Source organism: Macrobrachium nipponense, chromosome 13 (genome assembly GCF_015104395.2).
Source record: "Macrobrachium nipponense isolate FS-2020 chromosome 13, ASM1510439v2, whole genome shotgun sequence".
In the NCBI taxonomy this organism is placed as follows: domain Eukaryota; kingdom Metazoa; phylum Arthropoda; class Malacostraca; order Decapoda; family Palaemonidae; genus Macrobrachium; species Macrobrachium nipponense.
The window spans coordinates 32,139,476-32,161,975 of record NC_087206.1 but is presented as its reverse complement, the minus strand read 5'-3'; the positions used below and the strand labels follow the sequence as shown (position 1 = coordinate 32,161,975).

Here is a 22,500-nt window from a genome sequence, read left to right as displayed (position 1 = left end):
AATGACAAACATCAAAGGGTGACATCCAGAATCCCGATTGATGTCACTTGTCCCATACAACGATGTGTGATATCGACTATGATATCAGTGGGAGGCTAAGTTGCCACCTGAAGGGCGTGACTGCGATCCCCCCGTCAGTCACCCGCTGTCAGATGGTCCTCGTAAGTGCCCTGAGTGAGTTCGCGTCACGAAATGTGTACCGACGGGTGAAGGAGAGAAAGCCATTTCGCGATAGGGCTGTCGGGAGAGAGTGCCTGTGTGTGTGTGTGTGTGTGTGTGTTTGTGTACTACATATATACACAATATATATATATATTATATATATATATATATATATATATATATATATATATATAATTTCATATCGAATATATAGTCACTCTCTCTCTGTATGTATGTATATATATATAATATATATATATATATATATATATATATATATATATATATATATATATATATATGTATATCTAACCACACACACACACACATATATATATATATATATACAGCGAGAGAGAGAGAGAGAGAGAGAGAGAGTAGACTGAGAGAGAGATGAGAGAGAGAGAGAGAGTATATATTCGATTTAAAAGTTTTCAATTCACCAGAAGTGAATTACCTGTTGGAAATTTTTTCTAACTTGCTTTTAATAACTGTTAAGCTAAATAAAGGCTTTTAAATGAGCTACATTTATCCTTTTATCATGTCTGAGACCTATCTTCAAGGTATTCGTTTTTGGTAGGAGGAATTAAACGAAACGAAGCTTTTATAGCAGTGCTTGTATATCTACCCTCTGCTCCTTTTGAAATTACGAAATGTTTTAGTTATCATTAGAACATTATAAGACAACATCAAAGCTCCCACCTGCATAGAACTTTCAGCGTTGAATCACACATCAAATGGCTTTTAAACAGTTTAAATCAGAACGAGGAGAGAAACTGATGGATGAAAAAAATTGTATTTATGACTTCCGCGCGCCCAGTGCTGATAACACGAAGAATTTCGGGGACGCGAAAATCGCAAAACCGTGCAATGCACGTTTATATACAAAAGTGCAGCTGTTGAGCCTGAGACATTAATGAAAATAAATTACCATAAACATATTCCGACTTCTACCAAAGCAGAAGCTTCATTCGCTACATCGGAGATGAAGAGCAAAGTTCTAAAGGGTGTGGCATGCAGCACAAGAATTCCTTTATTTTTTTTAATACTATGAATAAGCTGGATGAAAATACAAGAGTTTACTAAAAGCCTCACGGTTAATAAAACTTTGGCCAAACAAAGTAATTGTTGGACCTCTTGCGTCTTAGGTAAAACTAGATTTCAATCTACCAGATGAATAATATAACATTTTATAAGACCCCATTTTCATACATTTATTTATAATAAATTTATTGGAAAGGTCAGGTCTTACATTTGTAAAAGATATGAAAAAAGATGAATTATTCTTCTACTGACTTTGTAAGTCCGTAAGCTTGCCGAACGCTATTGCATTATTTTTTTAGATTTCTTAACTTTAGTATTTAATGTAAAGTATTAAGACCGAATTTTCTGAGACCAAGCTTTCTGAATCACGATACTTAACCAAACAACATACCACATTAAACAGTTCGTAAAATCTCTCGTTGAAAATGGGACAATAAATACATCAAGATTGATAAAACGAACATTTATCACAAACTGAAAACATAAATAAAAGGGTCCACGTAGCAAACATGTTGCAAGAGAATGAAAAATATTTTCAAATGCAGCTTTCGCCATACTAACCTCAAGATCATTTCCATTAACAACCCTACCCTCCATCATTTGTCACACCATAAGTATATACAATATCAGATCTTTTACCTGTCGTCACCCACATTTACAGGTGAGACGTCTGTAGCGTCACCTGTATTAAACCATTCCAAGAGGTCAAGTCCGAACGAGATCTTACGGCAATACTCCTCTTTAATGGTTACCTGCTGACCAAGCCAACCAAATCGCCAATGTTACATCATATAGAGGAATGTAACTCAAAGAGGTGTTCGTGATAATTTTCATAGCAATATAGTTATACTATATAATATATATATTATATATAGTATAATATATATATATAATATATATATACATTCATACGTATAAGAAGCAGAGTTGCATAAATTAAAAACGTTTGACAACATCCCATTGTATGATAATTCTTTTAATTTACCTCTGAGAAATCAGACAGAAAAATGTCCTGCTTTCCTGCTTTGATGTAACTGCTGGGGAAAGTGAAAAAAAAAAAAATAAGTAAAATGGTAATTCAGGCACTTACATAGATCCAAAACTGAATGTTAAAAAAGTATAAAAATGTCTCTCTCTCTATCATATATATATATATATATATATATATATATATATATATATATATATATATATATATATATATATATATGTGTGTGTGTGTGTGTGTGTGTGTGTGTGTGCGTGTGTGTGTTGTGTTACCATAAATATTTCATAAAATTAAGACAAAAGGAGAAAATGCTATGATCACTCGAGAAGGGTCTACCATGGGACGAAAAGTATCGCAAAAGTTACGTATAGACTACAAAAAAACAACGTACACTTAAATACCATGAAAATTGGTAATGACAGAGCATTAGTGAACCCTAAAGGAGAAAGTACAAGTTTTATGGTATCATTATGAATAATTCACTCTTAATAGGGAAACAGATACAGAGAAACAAATATCATGTAGTCCATAATAGAATGCCGAATTTACATGATTAATCTCTAAGTAATATAGTTATTTGTCAAAGAAAAGTTTTTAGAACTTTCACTCATATTCGAGAAATGACAATAAAACTAGATAGTAGGCTAATAAGAACACCAATAACAGAAAAGTAACGATTTGCAAGGAGAAAAGAACGTTTAAAAATGCAACATTAAGTAACTAACAGCATAAGTTACCTTAAATGTTTATGGAGAATATCGTCAGTTAAAGTAAGTATCAAAGAAATAATATGATTGTCTAACAAATGTCGCGTTTCTCTTGGTTGTCGGGAAATGTTCTATAAATGGTGGTTGAGCATCTTTAGATTCCAATAGCCATCTCTCTTCACTCCGGAGGGATTCCAGGATGTTAAGCCCATTAACTGGTACTGACATTGCAAAGCACAAGACAAACAATACATCAATAATCTTTGGGATTTGGAGTCTGTGTAGATAAGGACCGGAAGAGATGAAATGTAAGACAGTTGATTAGTGAAAGGAGAGAAAGCTGGAGGTTTAGAAATTAGTGGAACACAGGTGAAAGGTCAGTGTGTGCTGGAATGGGAAAGACGAAGGGTGGCCGTGTCCAGGGTACCTGTAAGATGAAAGAAATGGCCAGTGCTTATGTCAGGGAGACTATGAGAGTGAAAGGACAAATATGCGTTCTTTCGAGAAAGTGGATCAACTTTAAGCAAGTGTTAAAGGCACAGAACTGTGGATAGATGAGGAATTTGCAAAGCTCTTAGGATCCGAAAAAACAAGGGAAATGTTTGTTGATACAGCAGGATAGGAAGGAAGGGGAGTAACGACAGTAAACGCTGGAATGAAGAAATGAATCGTTTAGTAAAGGAAAAAGGAGATTATCCGAGTTGTAGTTGTACGACAGAGGAGGGTAGTCAGGGAGAAAGTAAAAGAAAAACAAAAAACGGGGGCTGGGGGAGACCGTGAGGAAGAACAATTCAGATTGAAAAGAAGACGTTTTACATGTAGGTAAAAGAAAACAAAAAGGTTTATAATATATTTATATACAATATATATATATATATATATATATATATATATATATATATATATATCAGAATAAAAATGCAAATAGAGAGATGTTGTCTGCAATGCGGGCTGACCTGGGTTTGTAAGGTATGTCTAGGTGAGGGAAAGGTTCTCTAAAAACTGGTGAGAGAATTTGTTCCTTTGTATATAGGTAAAGTAATAGATGCCTATCTACTTAATATATTAAGGAAGGCGTTTAGCAGGATATTGATGGCGAAAGTAAGAGATATGACAGGACAAATGATAAGGGGAGAACAATGTGGGTAGGTATGAAGAGTTTGTTGAGTTGACTCACTTTTATGGCTGTGAAAAGATTGCTAAACATATCAACTCTCTTTTACGCAAGCGAAGTACGGATATGGAATGCAAGTGTATGAAAAAGAATTAAAGCTCCTAAGATAAGCTATTTATGGTTAACCTGTAGCCTGTATGCGATATAAAAATAATCAAGAAGATGAGGGATGAAGAGAAATGTAATGGCAATAACAGAGATTAACTGAGGCTGAATAAATGGATCACTTTGATTTGAATGGTTTGGTCAAGTGAGAAGAATGGAAGATCACAGGTAGGAGCAAGTGTATAATCTGAGAAAAAAAGAGAGGAGAGAAAGTCCTTGAAAGGACAGGACAGAAGGCATGAAAGAAGTATTGAAAATGAAGCGCCCCAATAAACAAGAGGTACAAGAATGTGTGGAAATAGAGGTGAATGTCAGTCCGCGTATAGCTGTAAGCAGTACTAATGAGCTTGTCGTGTAGGTAGGTCTAAAAGCAGTTAATCATGTGGGAGGTTTTCGACGTACGGTGTTCATTCATGATTCAGCACTTCCGAGTAAGATTGTGGCTTTAATATTTTTCTGTGTCGCAGCAGCTTAATGTTGAAAATTATATATATAATACACACACATTATATATATATATATATATATATAATATATATATATATATATATATATATGTATATATATATATATATATATATATATATATATATATATATATAAATATTTATATATATATGTGTGTGTGTGTGTGTGTGTGTGTGTGTGTGTGTGTGCATTTGTTGAGGCAAGAGTTGAGTTCGCGCTAATTGGTAAACGGAAATAAAGAACTACAAGCTAAATGATAGCAGAGTAAATGGCATATAATGAGAAATAATGCATTTAGCACCACAACACCCAAACGAGGAAGGCTTCAGAGTCCTCCACCAAGTCGTTTGACCTTCCGCTTACCTTTGTCGTTAACGAAATATGCACTTTTTACCAAAGGAGCTTTACTGGAGAAATACTGATCTGCGAGAGTTCAGTTATATAATGTAATAAATATCTGACATGAGATGAAGGATAACACCCATTCAATAATCAATTACAAGGGCGGCAGTTCTAATGGGGGAGTTTGGTGTTTGTTGCGCTAAAAGCTTCAGCTTATTCTATCCCATTTCAATCCAATGCGTTTTGCGTTTTCCCTTCCTTGTCTTGTCATACCTCACTCGAGCACGGGCTAGATACAGTAGCTTGGTTGTCAGTTCCAGTGTCTTTTTAGAAAAAAAAAATTACGGATAAAAACTGCCAGTGACCTAAACAAGTAAATATCCTAATTATTTTGGGAAGAATATGTTATTTTGTAAATATGAAATTCTCAAGAAGGGAAAGCGTTTTATGTTGATTTGAAGACACGAAATATATACGTAGGTGAAAAAGTTTGGTGAAACCCTGTATTTCACTGAATATTTACAAAACACCTTATGAATACAACTTTCACCTCCAACGTGCTTGACACACTGATGGAAGAAGGTTAGTTGGTTTAAACCATCTGGGATATATAATGTTCATAAACACTGGTTGTAAAAACAAAAATTCGTTTATTGTTCCTTCATGCTTATAATACGGGGGATATTCTTAAACTAATTGTATACATACATTATGTATAATCAATTTATTGATTTTATTATTCTGCCATAAACTTATGGCGGTCCAAAGTCCAGGTAAAATAGGAGACTTGAGCATAAATTTGAGCATAAGGCTGTCCCACTTGTGCCTTGTAACAATTCAAAGAGTTACCGGTACCTGCAACATGTTTTAACAACCCAGCGTTAGCAGCAATGGTTCCAAGTGAGGGCCGGATGACTTTACCGAGTGTTGGCATAGTAGTTTCCCTCTACGCTCTCATCCTTCTAATAGGATACTCTGCGAAGGACTCACCCCTGTCTGGATTTTCTGAGAGTCGTGCCCCAAACGACTCCCTCTAACCTCTGGGTATAGCATCAAGCGATTCGCCTCCCGCCCCCGAAGTCAATCACGGGTCCCCGTATTGGCAGCCAAGGTGGTTATTTGGGAGGGCAAAAACAGGGCCGAGGTGTGAGGTTGAGCGCCGGCTCTGTCATTTCCTCCAGCACGCACCCACGATATATCAAGTCGAGATCGCCACGAAGACTGTTCTTACGATGGTCGCCCCGTAAATCGTTCTACTCTCTCTTTCTCTCTCTCTCTCTCTCGCTTTTTAGCCTTTTTTTTCTTAATTTTTCCTTCTTCTTGCACTATAAATCATTTTCTTGTTTGCTCCCAAGGGTCGTAGCCAGACTGCGAGTACTAATCCTTTCTTGCCGATATTTGGCTTGGGGTGGGTTTTTGGAATTGGAGAGTGGACGCGGGAAGAACACACATCCAGGTCCCTCCCCCTTCGAAATTTGGCAATTCATGAGGTCTTTCAGCATTTAAGGAGATATGAGGAGATATGTGGACGTCGTTTCTTTTCAAAATGAGGTATTTATGACACTTCATGCATCGACACATTTTTGGGTGTTGAAATGTCACAGATTATTCAAACAGACACCCACCAAATCGAGAGAGAAATTACACAGAGAAAATTCATAACAGAGCCAAATAGACTGTCTTCTAAGAAGACCCATAAACAAAGTACTTTAGAGAGTGTAGCTAAATGCAAATGGAAAAAAGGCACACTTTTATATACTTAAAACCACTTAAAAGTGCAAAGGCCGTTACGAAAGACCAGCCTAATACCCTTCCCTATCCAGCCTCGGAGAAAACAAGAAATCACGAAGCAGAGAGCGATAAACAAACGTTTTCAAATGAAACTGCTTAGAGGAGTAGAAAAACGGGAGCAGAAAAAGAATGCCAGAGCCAAAGCAGCTTAAAAAATATAATGTCATTACAATGATACATGAATACTAACTACTCGATATCACCCTCCATCCTTCAAGAGGCCAAAGGTAAACCGCATCATCAAGGATTAAAACAGCTATTTTTCTTCCCCTCCCTTCACTTCGTTTTGTTGCGGGCCTGGACAAGATTTGATCATTAGGTTGCTGTCCTTGGAGCTCTTCGCGATAAAGAAAAATTGAATCAATTCAAACTGATATTCATTATATCTAAGTACAAACTTTCATCGTTGTGACTCAGGTTTCATTACAGAATAATATATAGAAATAAAAAAAAACTGAACAATATCGAATATCCACAGGAAGCGTGTACACAGACAAACACATACGCATATAGCATAATAAGTACTCATTGAAGGCGAACATTTTGCATATCATCTGTTGTATTTACAAACCTACGAAATAAGTTTATAATGAATTACCGCGAATCATTAATGGAAAAATATTGGAACGCATAAGCATAAACATCTAAATACACACAATTATATGCAGTTACGAGCAAATTCAGGATAGGAATGATTCGAATCATCACGACAAATGTGCCCATAAACATCACTTATTCACATACACATACATACGTATAATTACATACAAATCTATAACAGACGCACACATACTCCACACCAAAGTAAACACTTCAAATCCCAGTCACCCCGGAAGCTGCAGAAAGCTAATTCTCTCACGTCCAAAGAAAAATTGTCCATTCTCATCTCACAACAACTGGCCAATTTTTCGTTGGCCAACCGCCACCCCACCAACCCCTTAGCAGGCCTCAACCACAAAACACAGGTACCGCCAGGAATTACGACGATCTTTGCCATCGCCAAGAAACGATACACCCGCTATCGCTATTTCTCCATAAAGCCACAGCACAGAAGCTAACTTCGGTTGACTACCGAGGGGGACCCACCGGTTTTTGGGAGGAGGAGGAGGAGGAGGAGGCCACAGTACGTATACCCCCAGACACACACACACACACGCCCATCGTAATTAGCTTCTTGGGAATCCCCAGGGCATGGAACTCGAATCTACCCCGCTGCGCTGATTTGAAGTCTTAAATACTTACCCCAGTTTGAGCTACTCACTCGTTTGGGGAGAGAGAGAGAGAGAGAGAGAGAGAGAGAGAGAGAGAGAGAGAGAGAGACTGGGGAAGGGGAGGGGAGGGAGCCATTTCTTCAGCACCTATTAAAATGCCAGTTATCCACTGAAGTGGTCATGAGTGTCTCGATCGTTCATGTGCATTATATGAAGCAAAGGAGGGAGAGAGCAAAACAGTTTTTTCACCCAGAGAGAAACAGAGGCAAGTTAGCAAAGGCAGCTAGATTTATATTATATATATATATATATATATATATATATATATATATATATATATATATATATATATATATATATATCTAATAAAAGGAGCCCATAAAAACACCAAAATATAGAGAAAAAAGTACTATATTTCAGAGACTGCTCTCCCTCTTCATCTACCTGAAGAGGGAGACAGCAGTCTCTGAAATATAGTACTTTTTTCTCTATATTTTGGTGTTTTTATGGGCTCCTTTTATTAGATGGAATTCTGTTGTTACAGAACATTTTACCAGTCATATATATATATATATATAATATATATATATATATATATATATATATATACATATATAGTATATATTTATATATTCACAGTGTTTTCGGAGGCTTCTTGCTGTATAAGCAAGAGTTCATGGCTATTTGCATAACAAAATAACGTTCTCCACTGATTTATTTCCTTTCCAAAAATAATCTGGCGATAGAAAACTGCTTTGGAAACGGAGTAAATAGTTAAACAAAAACAACATAACCAAGTTGTTGAAGAAAATTAACACTTTTAACAGACCTGCCTCAAAATGTTATTTAAAAAACGTTTATGTTACCAAGACGCTGATAACAATAAAAATAATGATGCAATGATGCGAATCATTTAGTTCTCTCCTTAGATAGCGAGTATGAAAATAGTACGGGTAACAATTCCGTGCTGTTGCGTTAATCTACTGGTGCATGTAATCATTTATTTATCTAAAAACAAAAGCGTGTATATATATATATATATATATATATATTATATATAGAGAATAATAAGATATCTAAATATATATATATATAACATATAATATAATCTTATACCTAATAGATTATATTATATAATACTATTATACCTATATTATATATATATTATAAGATAAATTATATATAAGAATAGATATAGATATTATATATCCCATATATATATATAATATATATATCATATATATATATATATATATATATATATATAATATATATATATATATATATATATATATAAATATACATTATGCTGTTTGTGTGTGCTAGCGATCGTGTGAAAGAAATGGCTGGCATTTCCACTGCGGTTAGTTAAGTCCCAATTTAGCTGTCTTTAATGCGCAATATCTAATGTTGCGGTGGCAATCCATTATAGCCAATAAAAGCTGCTACGTCGATCGCCCGGGGATCTTAAGCTATCAATTAGACTCCGTTATCTCCCGCGGGTTTGATGTACGGCCAACCGCCACTTCCTCACCTGACGACTGTGAATTCATAAATTCTTGAATCATCAAGCAGTTCAAGACCTTGACTTCATTAACTGACCTCAATGATAAGACTTTCGTAATTGAATACAAGGTTACATTGGCAGTCGTGAAGGCGAATGAATTAGGGTGGAAAAATATCTCCTCGCTCCATCGCCTCAAGGTCGGTAACAAAGACTTATAAATCCCAAGCTTTTGTCCCTCCTCTCATATTCGGATATAGGAATGAGAACGAATGAATTCCAGGTTACGTGAATTAAAATCAAAGGAATTTTAATGACGAGTGCATTCAAGGCTGAGTGCTAACAAAAGGGGAGTGGGTTTAAAACTGGGCGGATACTAAGCTTAGACGATTGAAGATGTCATTTTTGTTCCCTTGAGGTGGTCAGTGGATTTAGTGCTCAGAGATCGGAGGTAATCGAGAAGTTTGGTGAATTCAAGGGGTTTGAGACATGGTTTTATAAACTTATAAGAAAATAAACTTATTCAAAAAACGTAAATGCAATTCTGTCTTGAAAGTGAGGTTGGAAGTACAACAGTTAAGTTAAGTATATCTTAGTTTTACCAGACCACTGAGCTGATTAACAGCTCTCCTAGATATTTTCACGTGGCTAGAAACCAATTGATTACCTAGCAACGGGACCTACAGCTTATTGTGGGATCCGAAACACATTATATCGAGAAATGAATTTCTATCACCAGAAATAGATTCCTCTGGTTCCGCGTTGGCCGAGCCGAGAATCGAACTTCGGACTATCGAATTGGTAGCCGAGCGCGAATCCACTCGTACAACGAGGAACTTGGAAGTACAAAACATTTTACGGAAGTTCAGCGGATTGAAGCTGAACAGATTCAGAGACAGAAGTAGAAACGCTGCTGAGCACATTATTTTCCAAATGAGAACAATGAGACCGAATCGAGTCAAAATAAAGCTGCGTGCATTCATGACCACAGTGGAAAAAAGAAAGTATATCTTAGTTTAACCAGACAACTGAACTGATTAACGGCTCTCCTAGTGCTGGCCCGAAGGATTAGATATTTTAACTTGGCAAGGAACCAATTGATTACTTAGCAACGGGACCTACAGCTTATTGTAGGATCCGAACCACATTATATCGGAAAATGCATTTCTAATCACCAGAAATAAATTCCTCTGATTCCCCCTGACCGCAGTGGAAGACACTGAAGTCGTATCCTTATATTCTATATTAAATATTTGGGAGCTATTTCTCTTCCAAAAGTCTAAATTCAAATAATATTAACTTAGAAGATTCACTTGGAGAGCAAATATGGAACTGAGCCTCATATAATAAAAAACATATATATATACACAGATAAATAGAAATCAGTCTCTTTGATAAAGCAGGTAAAACAAAGTCCAGTGAATAAACGGGGAAACAAAGAGATATGCAAATTAAAGAACCAAGAACAATGAAATAGATATCACATGGATAAAAGAAGGGAGGGAATCACACTGACCAGAAACGTTTAAAGATGGATGTATAAACTAGAAGAAATGTTTTGTCAGAACTTTACCCACTTTTAGTTTCTTTGCTTCAGTATTGCAAAAATTAATACAGGTGCGTAAATCGGATGTCCTATAGGGAAAGGACTTTTGGCAAACTTTCTGTAAGGAAGCTTATCCTTGGTTTATCAGTTAAAGGATAAATATGACAGTGATTGTTGCCTTAGTGTTTTTTTTTAATCATCACACTTTCGAGAATGGAATGGGATGGAATGGAATGGAATGGAATACAGAATTTTGGACAAAGACCAAGAGCTGGGGCCTAGGAGGTCATTCAGCGCTGAAAGGAAAATTGAGAGTAGAAAGGCAGGTGTAACAGGAGGGGATACCTTGCAGTTAAACTATGAAACAAGTGTGGGGAGAGGGTGGAAAGTAAGACGGAAGAAAGAGAATATGAACACAAATACAAAAAAAGGAATGAAAGGGTTGCAGCTAGTTGCCGAAAGAAACGTTGCAAAGAACCTTAAGTAATGCCAACAGTGCACCGCATGAGGTGGACTGACGGCTCTACTCCCCCTACAGGACACTTTCGAGAATGAGTAAATGTCGATCAAGAGTTTCATTACCAGTTCAGTAAAACCTTCAGTTTCGATAACACCAGTCAAGAGGATAATTGTCAAACTCCACGCTAAAAATGAATCAAATGAATAAATAAATAAATAAATAAAACTTACCCTCTCTGCAACTTTGTAATACCTATCATTCCGTCCTCCTTTAGCCACATTTATCTCAGATTCTGAGAATAAGTGATTATTTTTTCTGATGACCGAAGAGGATCGGAATTCTCCTCAAACTTTCGTTTTCCCTGATTCCTAGACTTTCATTCTTTAACTAGTAGGTCTATTCCGCTTCCTTTGCATGTTTTCTTCGAGCAAGGGCTACGTAAGTTTTTATTCGGCTGCATAAAATCATCTTTCGGACACACATTACACTACAAGACAATGGTAATGTGCTGTTGTCAACGACGCGACTCCCCAAGTCTGTTTACTGCGTTAATGAATAGTACGTTTGCTACACTTGATTATCTGTTGGGTCTGATCAACTTCTGGATGGATACCCCATCAGTGAATGCCAGGTAGTGGAATGGAATATAGAGTTTAGGCCAAGGGGCAAGCGCTAGGACAGTATGAGATCATTCAACGCTGAAAGGAAAATTGAGAGTAAAAGGATACGAAGGTGTAACAGGAGGAAAACTTCGCAGTTGCACTAAGAATGGAGAAAACTAAGATGGACGAAAGAGATTATGAATGGATTAAGTATATCTGAGTTTTACCAGACCACTGAACAGTTAACAGCTCTCCTAGGGCTGGCCCGAAGGATTAGATAATTTTACGTGGCTAGGAACCATTTGGTTACCTAGCAACGGGACCTGCAGTTTATTATGGGATCCGAACCACATTATATCGAGAAATGAATTTCTATCACAAGGAATAAATTCCTCTGATTCCGCTAGGCAGAGCCGAGAATCGAACTTCGGACCACCGGATTGGTAGATTATGAATGGAGGTACAGTAAAAGGAGTGAAAGGGGTTGTAGCTATGGGCCGAGGGGAAGCTACAAAGAACCTTTAGTAATGCCTGCACAGTGCACCCCGTGAGAAGTGCATTGGTGGCAAATGCCAAGTAGTAATATGATTGCTACGCTGCTGATCTCTCGTTGAGTCAGTTGGTTGATGCTGGTCAGAGCGCGGCGAGCTGATCCTCGATGAAGACCATGTCCTTTGCAAAGTGCGTAAGCTCCCGTGAACAACTGAAGGGGTATGATTAGGAGGCTAACAACCTCACGTATAGGCATGTGACCTTGGGACTCCAGTTCGTGCGGGAATCGGTCACAAGGAGCTCCCAAATCTCAAGAGAGTAGCAGAAGCAACAGCGGTAGTACTAGGCGCATAACACAGCAGATCAATAGATTCTAGCAAAATGGAAATTCCATTCGTGTGAATCAAGCATAACTGAAAGAAGAAAATTTATTTTGAAATCATCATGAAAGTAATGAAAGGAAATTCCGGGGTCTTGGACTTTTTAAAGATAAGAGCGAAAAGATCTGCAAATTAATGCTAACTGCGTTTAGCTGTACTTGAGTGATTCAAAGTGGTTACACTATGAATAAAAACTATATCACTACGCAAGCACGCATGAAAATTTTATTCTTTGAGAGAGAGAGAGAGAGAGAGAGAGAGAGAGAGAGAGAGAGAGAGAATGAGCACCGGATTTGGAATTTTTTTTGTAAATTTTTAGAAGCAAAAAGATATTGACAACACTGCCTAAGGGTATATACACTTTACGCTCATGTTACTCGTAGTGGTAAAACCCCTCATTAAAGAATTATTCTGACTTAATTGCCTCAGCAACGAGAACTTGAGCATCATCCCTTTCCCCGCAGATGCTCGAGGCAGCCTTCTCTATTTTGTCTTGGGCTTCTTGATTTTCTTTTTTATCATCTCGCCTCCGAGAATCCACTAATAGGATTGGCTACCTTCAATGGGATTTTTGACATTTTTATGGCTGAATCACCGCGCGCGCGTTCAAGAGTGACACCACTGATAGACGCATATCCCCGAGGGAGATGTTCGAGAGCTTACCAACAGGCTTAGGCGTCACGGGATTTTTACCCTGAATGGTCTAATAATATGCAACAGGGCTTAATGACACATCCGTCACTCTCAGTCTCTTTGAAGTAATGGCACGGCTTAGGTAAGCTAAAAAAAAGGCAAAAGATCAAATGGAGTGATAAGAAAAACGCCGGGGAATGATCAGACAACTATTTTGAGGATATTAAGCCAATTAGCAGTTCGCGTTCGACTCTGCGTCATTCTCCATAGAGGGACTACGCTGCTAAACTATGTAGAGAGCGGACTAATAAACGAGCTAGGATTTTTGCAAATAAGAGAACCTAACAGATGAATGACCAAAACAATGTTCTCTATTTATTTCGTATATTTCTAATTTTTTTTTACTCCATTTTCGAAATTTTGCAAATGCTGAGGAAACAACAGCTAATGGGTTTGGTGTCACCTTCATATATAATGATTCGTAAGTCGAATAGCTCGTGAAGTAACCAGAGGCTCATGTCCAGCTTAGGACTAAAGTAAAACAAAAAATTCAAAGATGGTTGAGAGAGCGTGGGGCTTATTGGTCAAATGAGCGATACCCATATTTAAAGGATAGAAGGCTTTAAGAACCGAAGACTAAGTTAAGACGGAAACAGAGTTCTAATACTTGAATAGTTATATTAATTCAACAAAGGATAAAAGACAAGCCTTTGAACACAAAGAAGATTTTTCCAATCTATTTCTATTACTTGCATTATTTTTTCCTCTTATTTTAATTTTTCTTTTTCATCTTTTAAAATTTATTTCTGTATGCAAAACATTAAACGAAAGAGGCGGAGGAGGGAACAAGTAAGACGTGAAATGGTGCAATGCAATGGGAACATATGGGAACGACCATTCACCAGTTTTCCGAAAATCTATGTGGGTAAATAAGTCTCCTACGGAGAGAGAGAGAGAGAGAGAGAGAGAGAGAGAGAGAGAGAGAGAGAGAGAGAGAGAGAGAGAGAGAGAGAGAGAGATTATATTTTTAGTGGCTTTTACATGTGATAATCTGGCTTCGAAACGACACGAAAATAACAGTAATGACTAATGAAAGATGTAGACGCTACAGAATAACAGGAAAAAGCAAGTGATTTTCTTACTGTACTTCAACAACGTATGATGAAATTGATTCATTGACTGATATAAACCAGGGTCGTAACAGCAAAGCAAGGCACATATAAAAATGGACACATGAAGTGGTGCTACTGATTAAAAAAAAAAAAAATTGAAAACCTGGATGGATCCCAGATGAAGATTAAAAAATCAGTATGTAAATAAACAAACTATTCTATAAAAAAAAAAAATGGCTTTTACTGCTGTATGTGATAAATCAGTGGTTATAAACAGACTAGACATTTGTCATAGGACATTTATGGCGCAGCACAGCAGGTGGTAACAAGAATAACAAAAGAATAATATTATTACCAGATTCTATCTTATATTACCTTTTATTTCTCACTTGACAGAAGTTATTTGTTGTTACTTTATGACTCACATAACAAAGCTAAATCCAACACCAACTTTCAATAATGGTATTTCTACGTGACTATGAAGAAGAGGAATAACCCTAGCGCACTTCAACCTGTCACGATAAAAAGTTATGAATGATTTGAATGCATATCACACAGCAAATGATAGTTTGGACATGCACTCATACAAGTATGCATATTTAAGAGTGTCCAGAGTCTTTTAAAATACTTGACCAGAGTTTCTTTTAATTTTGGACCATATTAAAATTCTAATCTTTTATTCCCCACAGGGAAACTGTCCCGTTCGCCCTCGCCCCACCCGCTCTCTCTGCCTGACGAGGACCAAGAGCCCCCGGAAGTGACCTCCTCCTCAGATGCCACCAAGGATGACTCAGAGGTGGTCACCGGCCCTAAGGGAGGCGTCTCCGAAGGACGCGACTCGAAGAGGGCTCGCCTGGAGGGCTCCTGCAACTGCGAGGACCTCAGGGGCGTCACCTGCTACCTGGAGACCAAAGACCTCTGGGAGAAATTCCACGAACTCGGGACCGAGATGATCATCACCAAAAGCGGCAGGTAAGACTGACTCCTCGTCTCCCTCCAGCGTTACCTTTATTTCGTACCGTTGACGGACTGAATTGAATAGAGAATTTAGGCCACAAGCCCAGCGCTGGGTCCTACGAGGTTATTTGGCGCTGAAACGGAAATCGACATTAAAAAGGTTTGAAAGGCGTAAAAGGAGGAAAACCTCGCAGTTCAATCAACTGTTAGGTGAGGGTGAAAGTAAGATAGTAATAAGTGAATATGAAAGGAACGAAAAGGGTTGCAGCTAGGGACCGAAGGTACACTGCAAAGAACCTTCAATAATGCCTACAGTGCATCGCTACAGTGCACCGCATGAGGTGCAAGGACGACACTACCCCCCTATGGGATTAATGGTTCGAATACTTCCTTTCCTACAAGCCTCACATGTGATTCAACGAGATCTTCGTAAATTCGATCTTTTTCAGCGCTTTGACACAAGTTTTGGGTGTCTGTATTGTGTATAAGAATGGTTCTTCCGGTTCACTGTTTTTCTCTTACGGCAATTTTTGCCATATTTAATCTCCGGTATTTATATGCTGTATTGATTGAATGTCATGGTCTCTTTTATAAGTTTAGTCTTAGTTTACTTTAACAAGTATATATATTATTATATATAATTATATAATATACATCATTATATAATAATATATTACATATATATATATTATATATATATATATATATATTACTATTATATATATATATTTATTATATTATTACATATATAATATATATATAATATATTATATATTATATTATATATTATTATTATATATATATATATAATATAATATATTTACTGTTTAAGTAACTAAGACTTAAACTTATAAAAGAAAAGAAAAATGAACATTCAACCAATACAGCATTACAAATATTGGAGATGAATAAATGGCAAAAATTGGCTAAAAAATTCCGTAAGAGAAAAAACAGTGAACCGGCAAAGAACCATTATTATACACAATTTACAAGACACCCAAATAGGCTGAAAAAAGGATCGGAATTTATAATAATTTAATACTAAATATTATAATATATATCTTATATATATATTTTTAATTTTTTTTTAATTAATTACCAACCTTCAAAAGGCTTTTCTCTATTCCCCCTTTCGCATGTGTTCTTTAATTACTGTATACTAACCCTTAGGTTTTACTAAAATGAAATTTTTTTCATTAAATTTGAAATTACGGCAGCTTATGTGAACTCAACAAAGTGGAAGCAGCTTTAATAATCACTTTTAACATATTTTTTTTCAGTGATTTGCTCCAGTTACTGAGGAAATGTTTAACAGGAATATTTTTAATGTTTATGCACTTATTTATGAAAATATATACGCAGATAATTATATAAATATATATAAATATATATATATAATATACATATATATATATATATATATATATATATATATATATATATATAATATATATATATATGTGTGTGTGTGTGTGTGTGTGTGTGTGTGTGTGTGTTATTACGCACATCATACCTAAAATAAATGCACAATAACCACATAAAATTTTAGAAGTTCACTTAACTTTCTTTTGGCGTTCCTATCTTTATAAAACCCATCTACATTCATTAACTATCACGTGGAAAATAAAATCTGTTCAATTCTTGAACGGATCGAAGTCCAGCCCAAACCGGCAATTTTATATTTTGCTGTCAGATATCAATGGTGACCTTCCACAGTCATTCAACCAAGCCTTTAATCTTAAGGGACATTTACATTGCCTACACTTCATCAAGTCTCGTGGGTCTGAGCTAAGACAAACACGGCCGAACATTAAACAAACAAAGGAAACCGAGAATAAGGAGAGGAAATGAGAACGAGGGTAAATATGGAGCCATTACGCCAGAGGCAAAGACCCTCGGAGAACCTGCTCGCATCAGGTGGAGGAGGTGGAGGATGGTGGAGGAGGAGGAGGAGGAGGGTGGCGGTGGTATTGCAAGGTAAGGAATTTCCATCAGACAGATGTTGACGAAACCCCGAAACATCATTTCCAGATGAGAGCAGCAAAGCAATCAGCAAGTTGCGCTCGTCCTTCTTGTCTCTTAATGAAGTCCCCGATGGGCCAACCAGCCACCTATTTAGTTCATGCTGGTTGCCTTCAACGCTGATTGGCCGGAGCCACAGGCGCCAGAGGAGCTGAGGCCTTGCGATTGGAGGATTGGACGTCGAAGGTGTCACTTGAGCTCTGTTTTCATTGGCGGAGGCGGTGATGAAGGGTGATGATGTTTGCAGCTCCTGAGGTCACGAAAGGAAGAGGGAAGAGGAAGAAGGAGAGGAGGAAGGAGTAGCAGATAAAGAAGAAGAGGAGGAGGAAGACACGAGAGCCCACCGGGGAAGAAGACTGTTTGTTTAGGAGGAGGAAGACGCTGAAATTGAGAAATAATATTTTTGCGGGGAGAAAGGGGACACTGCGTGATGGGGTGTCGAGAGACGTCCCCTCCTCGCCAAAGATATATATTAGAAGCGCTCTTTTAAAAAGGGGCCATGGAGAACGGGGTCGCAACTCTTTCTTTTTATAGTACTAATCATTTTCTTCATTTTAGCTAGTCAAATACAATGCAGAATATAGAAGATATAAAGGAGGCCGAGAAAAATACATTAGCGTGATAAAAAAAATCTAAAACAAAAGCTTCTACTAATAATACAACAAATAACAATGATAATAAGAAAATTCAAGTAAGGGACACATACGAGTGCGGTTTGGAGGTACATTTAAGGTAGAAAAATTGTCTTTTATACTAAAAACAAATGATTATAATAATAGTAAAATTATACTAATAATAAAGACATCAGTTACAATTATTAGTATCTTCATGCACACAGTTGCATGCTTCAGCACTGTGCTTGATATCTTTGGCAGCTAACATAACGTGCTGGTAACGCGAGCTTTCAAGCGCTTGCACGTCTCACAAAGTGATTAAACTATTTTTAGCATAGACCATCGACGCTGCCAATACCAGCACAACAACACCAATAATAATAATATTAATAATGATAGTTTGCAATCGTTATGAAGCATAGTAATCTCTGTCACAGCTTTTGTCATAACAAAATTAATAATAATACTTGTAATTGGCTTGGTCACGTCTTCTTTTACAGTCATCCTACAGCGATCTATACACCTTGTAGGATGACTGTATTCATGACATATATAATGTGAGTTGCACCCAAATGGCCTTATTTACCCGAATATGCCAATAAAAATTGTTAAAAGATAAAGGAGTGGTGTTTGACTCCAGATAAATAGCAAACTTGCCTCTTGGAGTTTATAGAACATTTGAAAGACCATGAACACTAAAACAGAAAGAAAACTGCGAAGTCAGCTATATACTAATAATAAAATCATGGGCGTTTCCTTATATATGATCAAGTAGTTCTAAGGTGTAAAAGTATTTAGTTGTTGCACTGATGTGATAAAACATATCAGAGATTGTTCGGGAGCGATTTTTAAAAAAAATTCATGAAATTAGAAAAAACACCTCAGATGACAAAAGTATTATTGACGAAATTTTCAGTGAATATTCAAAATTTTTCTTTTATCAGATGTAAGTCTTTAGTATTATCATATAGAATGATTAGACAGATGCCAAGTTATTACTTTAGTTGTTTTTGCTGTTGAGATTGCCTTTAAAAGAAGACGTGGCCACAATTTCAGAAGATTTCAAGCCAATTACAGGTACTATTGATACCTTTGTTGTTGTGACAAAAGCTGTAACACAGAGTTTACTATGCTACATAAATTAACTTCATAAATTTACTATGCTGCGTAAATTAATATACGTCAGCATTCTATCAGTTCATGAATGTAAGTATGAGGGCACATTTTATCAATCATTGTACAAGCGAAATAACAATATAAGCGCAAGTTCTATATCCTACACATACAAACCATGATTTGAAAACCGGATGTCCTTACCCTTACTATAGTAGATTCACATCAACCTTGCATTTGATGTCCAGGCCAGTCCCTTACGACGCTCCTGATTGTCCGTTGATAAGCCAATCACAGGGCTGGAAACTCTCAGTCTCTCTTGAGAGTTCACATGGGTAGGATCTATGCTCCACCACTCCTGAGGGATACCTCTTTCAAAAGCATCCCTCAGGAGAAGTGGAACATACATCCTGCCTATGTGAACTCTCGAGAGAGACCGAGAGTTTCTAGCCCTGTGATTGGCTTATCAACAGCCAATCAGGAGCGTCGTAAGGGACTGGCCTAGACATCAAATGCACGGTTGATGTGAATCTACTATAGCATATCACAACTAACACCTTGCGAGGGAATCAGCCCATGAGAGCAGATTAGTGAGAAAGCCCAAGACGAGATTAACCCTACAGCTCCCTTCTCGACAGTGTTAGAGCAACATCGATCGCTAAAAGAGTAATTACACACACACACACGCTCACAGACTGGCGTTGTCAGAAGACGTAGGCCATATTTTATCGCGAGTTCTCCTTTTGATTTTGAAATCTTACAAATTCTGACGAGGCAGACAGGCAGGCAGTCAAGCATACAGACAGATAGATAGAGAGGCAGACAAGTTAGACAGACAGATTATCAAGCATACAGCCATACAGACAGTAAACAAATAGACAGACAAGGCAAATTGACTGACAGTCAAACATACTGGCATGCAAATCAAAAGACAGACAGAAAGATAATCAAGCGTACCTCCATACAGACAAATAAACAAACAGACAAACAAGGCAGACAAGAATACACACATGCATACTGACAGACAGACAATCGAGTATACGGACATAGAGACAGACATGCACACAAGGAAGACAAACAGACAATCAATCATAAAGACAAGGCAGACAGACAGACAGACAATCAAGAATACAGACATACAGGGAGATGGACACAGACAGACAATCAAGCATACAGACAGACAGACGGATAAAGAGGAATTTTTGTCTTTGTAAATTGAAATTTAGAGATTAGTGAATTTCGTATAGTTACCAATCTTTTGCCAATCTTAAGCGTTGAGTATGTATCCGAGACGTGCTTGCGCGCTAGGCATCATCAGCCCTGGGATAAACAATTACGAAGGGCGAAAGGACGAAATTAGTGCTAATCCAGTTTGGGAAGGGTAATAATCTGGCAACGGTGTGCAAGGAGAGAGAGAGAGAGAGAGAGAGAGAGAGAGAGAGAGAGAGAGAGAGAGAGAGAGAGAGACTTTAGTCAATCTGAGCAGCGGCTTTGTTTTAATGAGAATTATGAACGATTCTTAGAAGCAGATACAATCATCCCTGGCCACTGCTGATCCACACAGTTCAGGATGTCACTTTCACTTTTCACTGCCTTTGCCTATTCTCTTCTTCACCTTTTGAATCTCGTTTTCTCGGGTCATTTTCACCTTTTCAGGTCATTTTTATCTTTTCGGGTCATTTTCGTTTATCAGGTCATTTCTACATTTCAGGCCATTTTCTCCTTTTCGGGTCATTTTCTCTGTATCAATTAATTTTTCCTTCTTGCATAATTTTTTCCCTTCATAGGTCATTCTTCTCTTCTCATGTTTTTCCCCTCCTCAGGTCATTTTCCCCTCTTTTGCATGAGAGAGAGAGAGAGAGAGAGAGAGAGAGAGAGAGAGAGAGAGAGAGAGAGAGAGAAATAAAATCAAAACTTTATTTCCATTCTACAATGGTTATTCTACATAGTTAGAAATATATATAACGTGCCTTTACTTATAGGATACCAGATTCATATATTTTACATCAAAGTCATGACCGCGTTTTGTTTCAACGAATGCATGTTATCCAAATAATTATTCAAAAGCAGTTTTAAAATAAGAAATTAATGAAAAGCATTTTAAAATAATAAATTACTGAGACTTATTAAAACAGTGAAATGAGGTATTTCCTACATGAAGTACCTTAAGCATGGCAGTGAAGATGCGAGCGACATGAGTGTTAATATAGCGCTAGTATACAATGCACGCCAAATAGGATAGGTAAATCACAATTCGTTGTTGATGAAAGGGGATTTGATGTTTTAAAATACACATTGCTAGGCTAGCAAAACCATCTTGCCAGCAACATCTGAGTTATACTAAATTCACCCTAAATCTCTTATATGCTAGTGTTATTACAAGTGATACATATGATTAAATAAAAAAAATTTTCAACATACAATAATGAGAAGTACAAAATGATTCAATTACTGACAAACTGTTACTTCTTAGAACATCTCATCAGGTCAACCACGCATTGCTCGCCATTCTTTAAAGAGTACATCTAACTAGAACTCAAAATCTTGAAAATCTGAGGAGATAAGGATTGCCGTTACAAAGTAATAAAATAATGAAACCCACAACCATGTGATAACTGAGTTCTAAAACCGTGTTGGCTATTTGCCAATAATTTATTACTCTCCAAAAAGAATATAAGCTGGCTGGCAATGATTTTTTCTAAGAGTTTTGACATAATTGGGAGTAATGAAATGGGACGATAATTCTCTACTTCGGCAACATTGCCAATTTTGAATAAAGGAATGACATGAGGGCGTTTCCAAAGTTTTGGGAACAAACCGGTAACAATGGACGTATTAATGATAATTGTAATATAAAAGATCAAAACAAGAAAGAAAACTTTTAAATACTTCTGTGGAATGTCATCTGAACCATGCAAATTTGTTTCATGTAACTCTTTGATTGCTAAAACAACCGTGTGAGCGTCCACAGGTTGAGGTCGAAAATCGGGGATATTTGGTAGAGACTGAAAATTGCTATTTACTCTCTCTTCATATGCTATTTTATTCTCCATACCAACTTGTGATTTTCGAA

The 22,500-nt window shown here is 37.0% G+C and overlaps 1 protein-coding gene across 1 annotated transcript in view; it reads left to right on the top strand.

Annotated features, from left to right (window-relative positions):
* The window catches only part of LOC135225726 (T-box transcription factor TBX20-like), a 312,868-nt gene that overhangs the window by 59,999 nt on the left and 230,369 nt on the right, over positions 1-22,500 (top strand). The window contains exon 3 of the mRNA XM_064265104.1: positions 15,411-15,693. Within this exon, the coding sequence (XP_064121174.1) occupies positions 15,411-15,693 (283 nt within the window). The remainder of the gene's footprint in view (positions 1-15,410; positions 15,694-22,500) is intronic.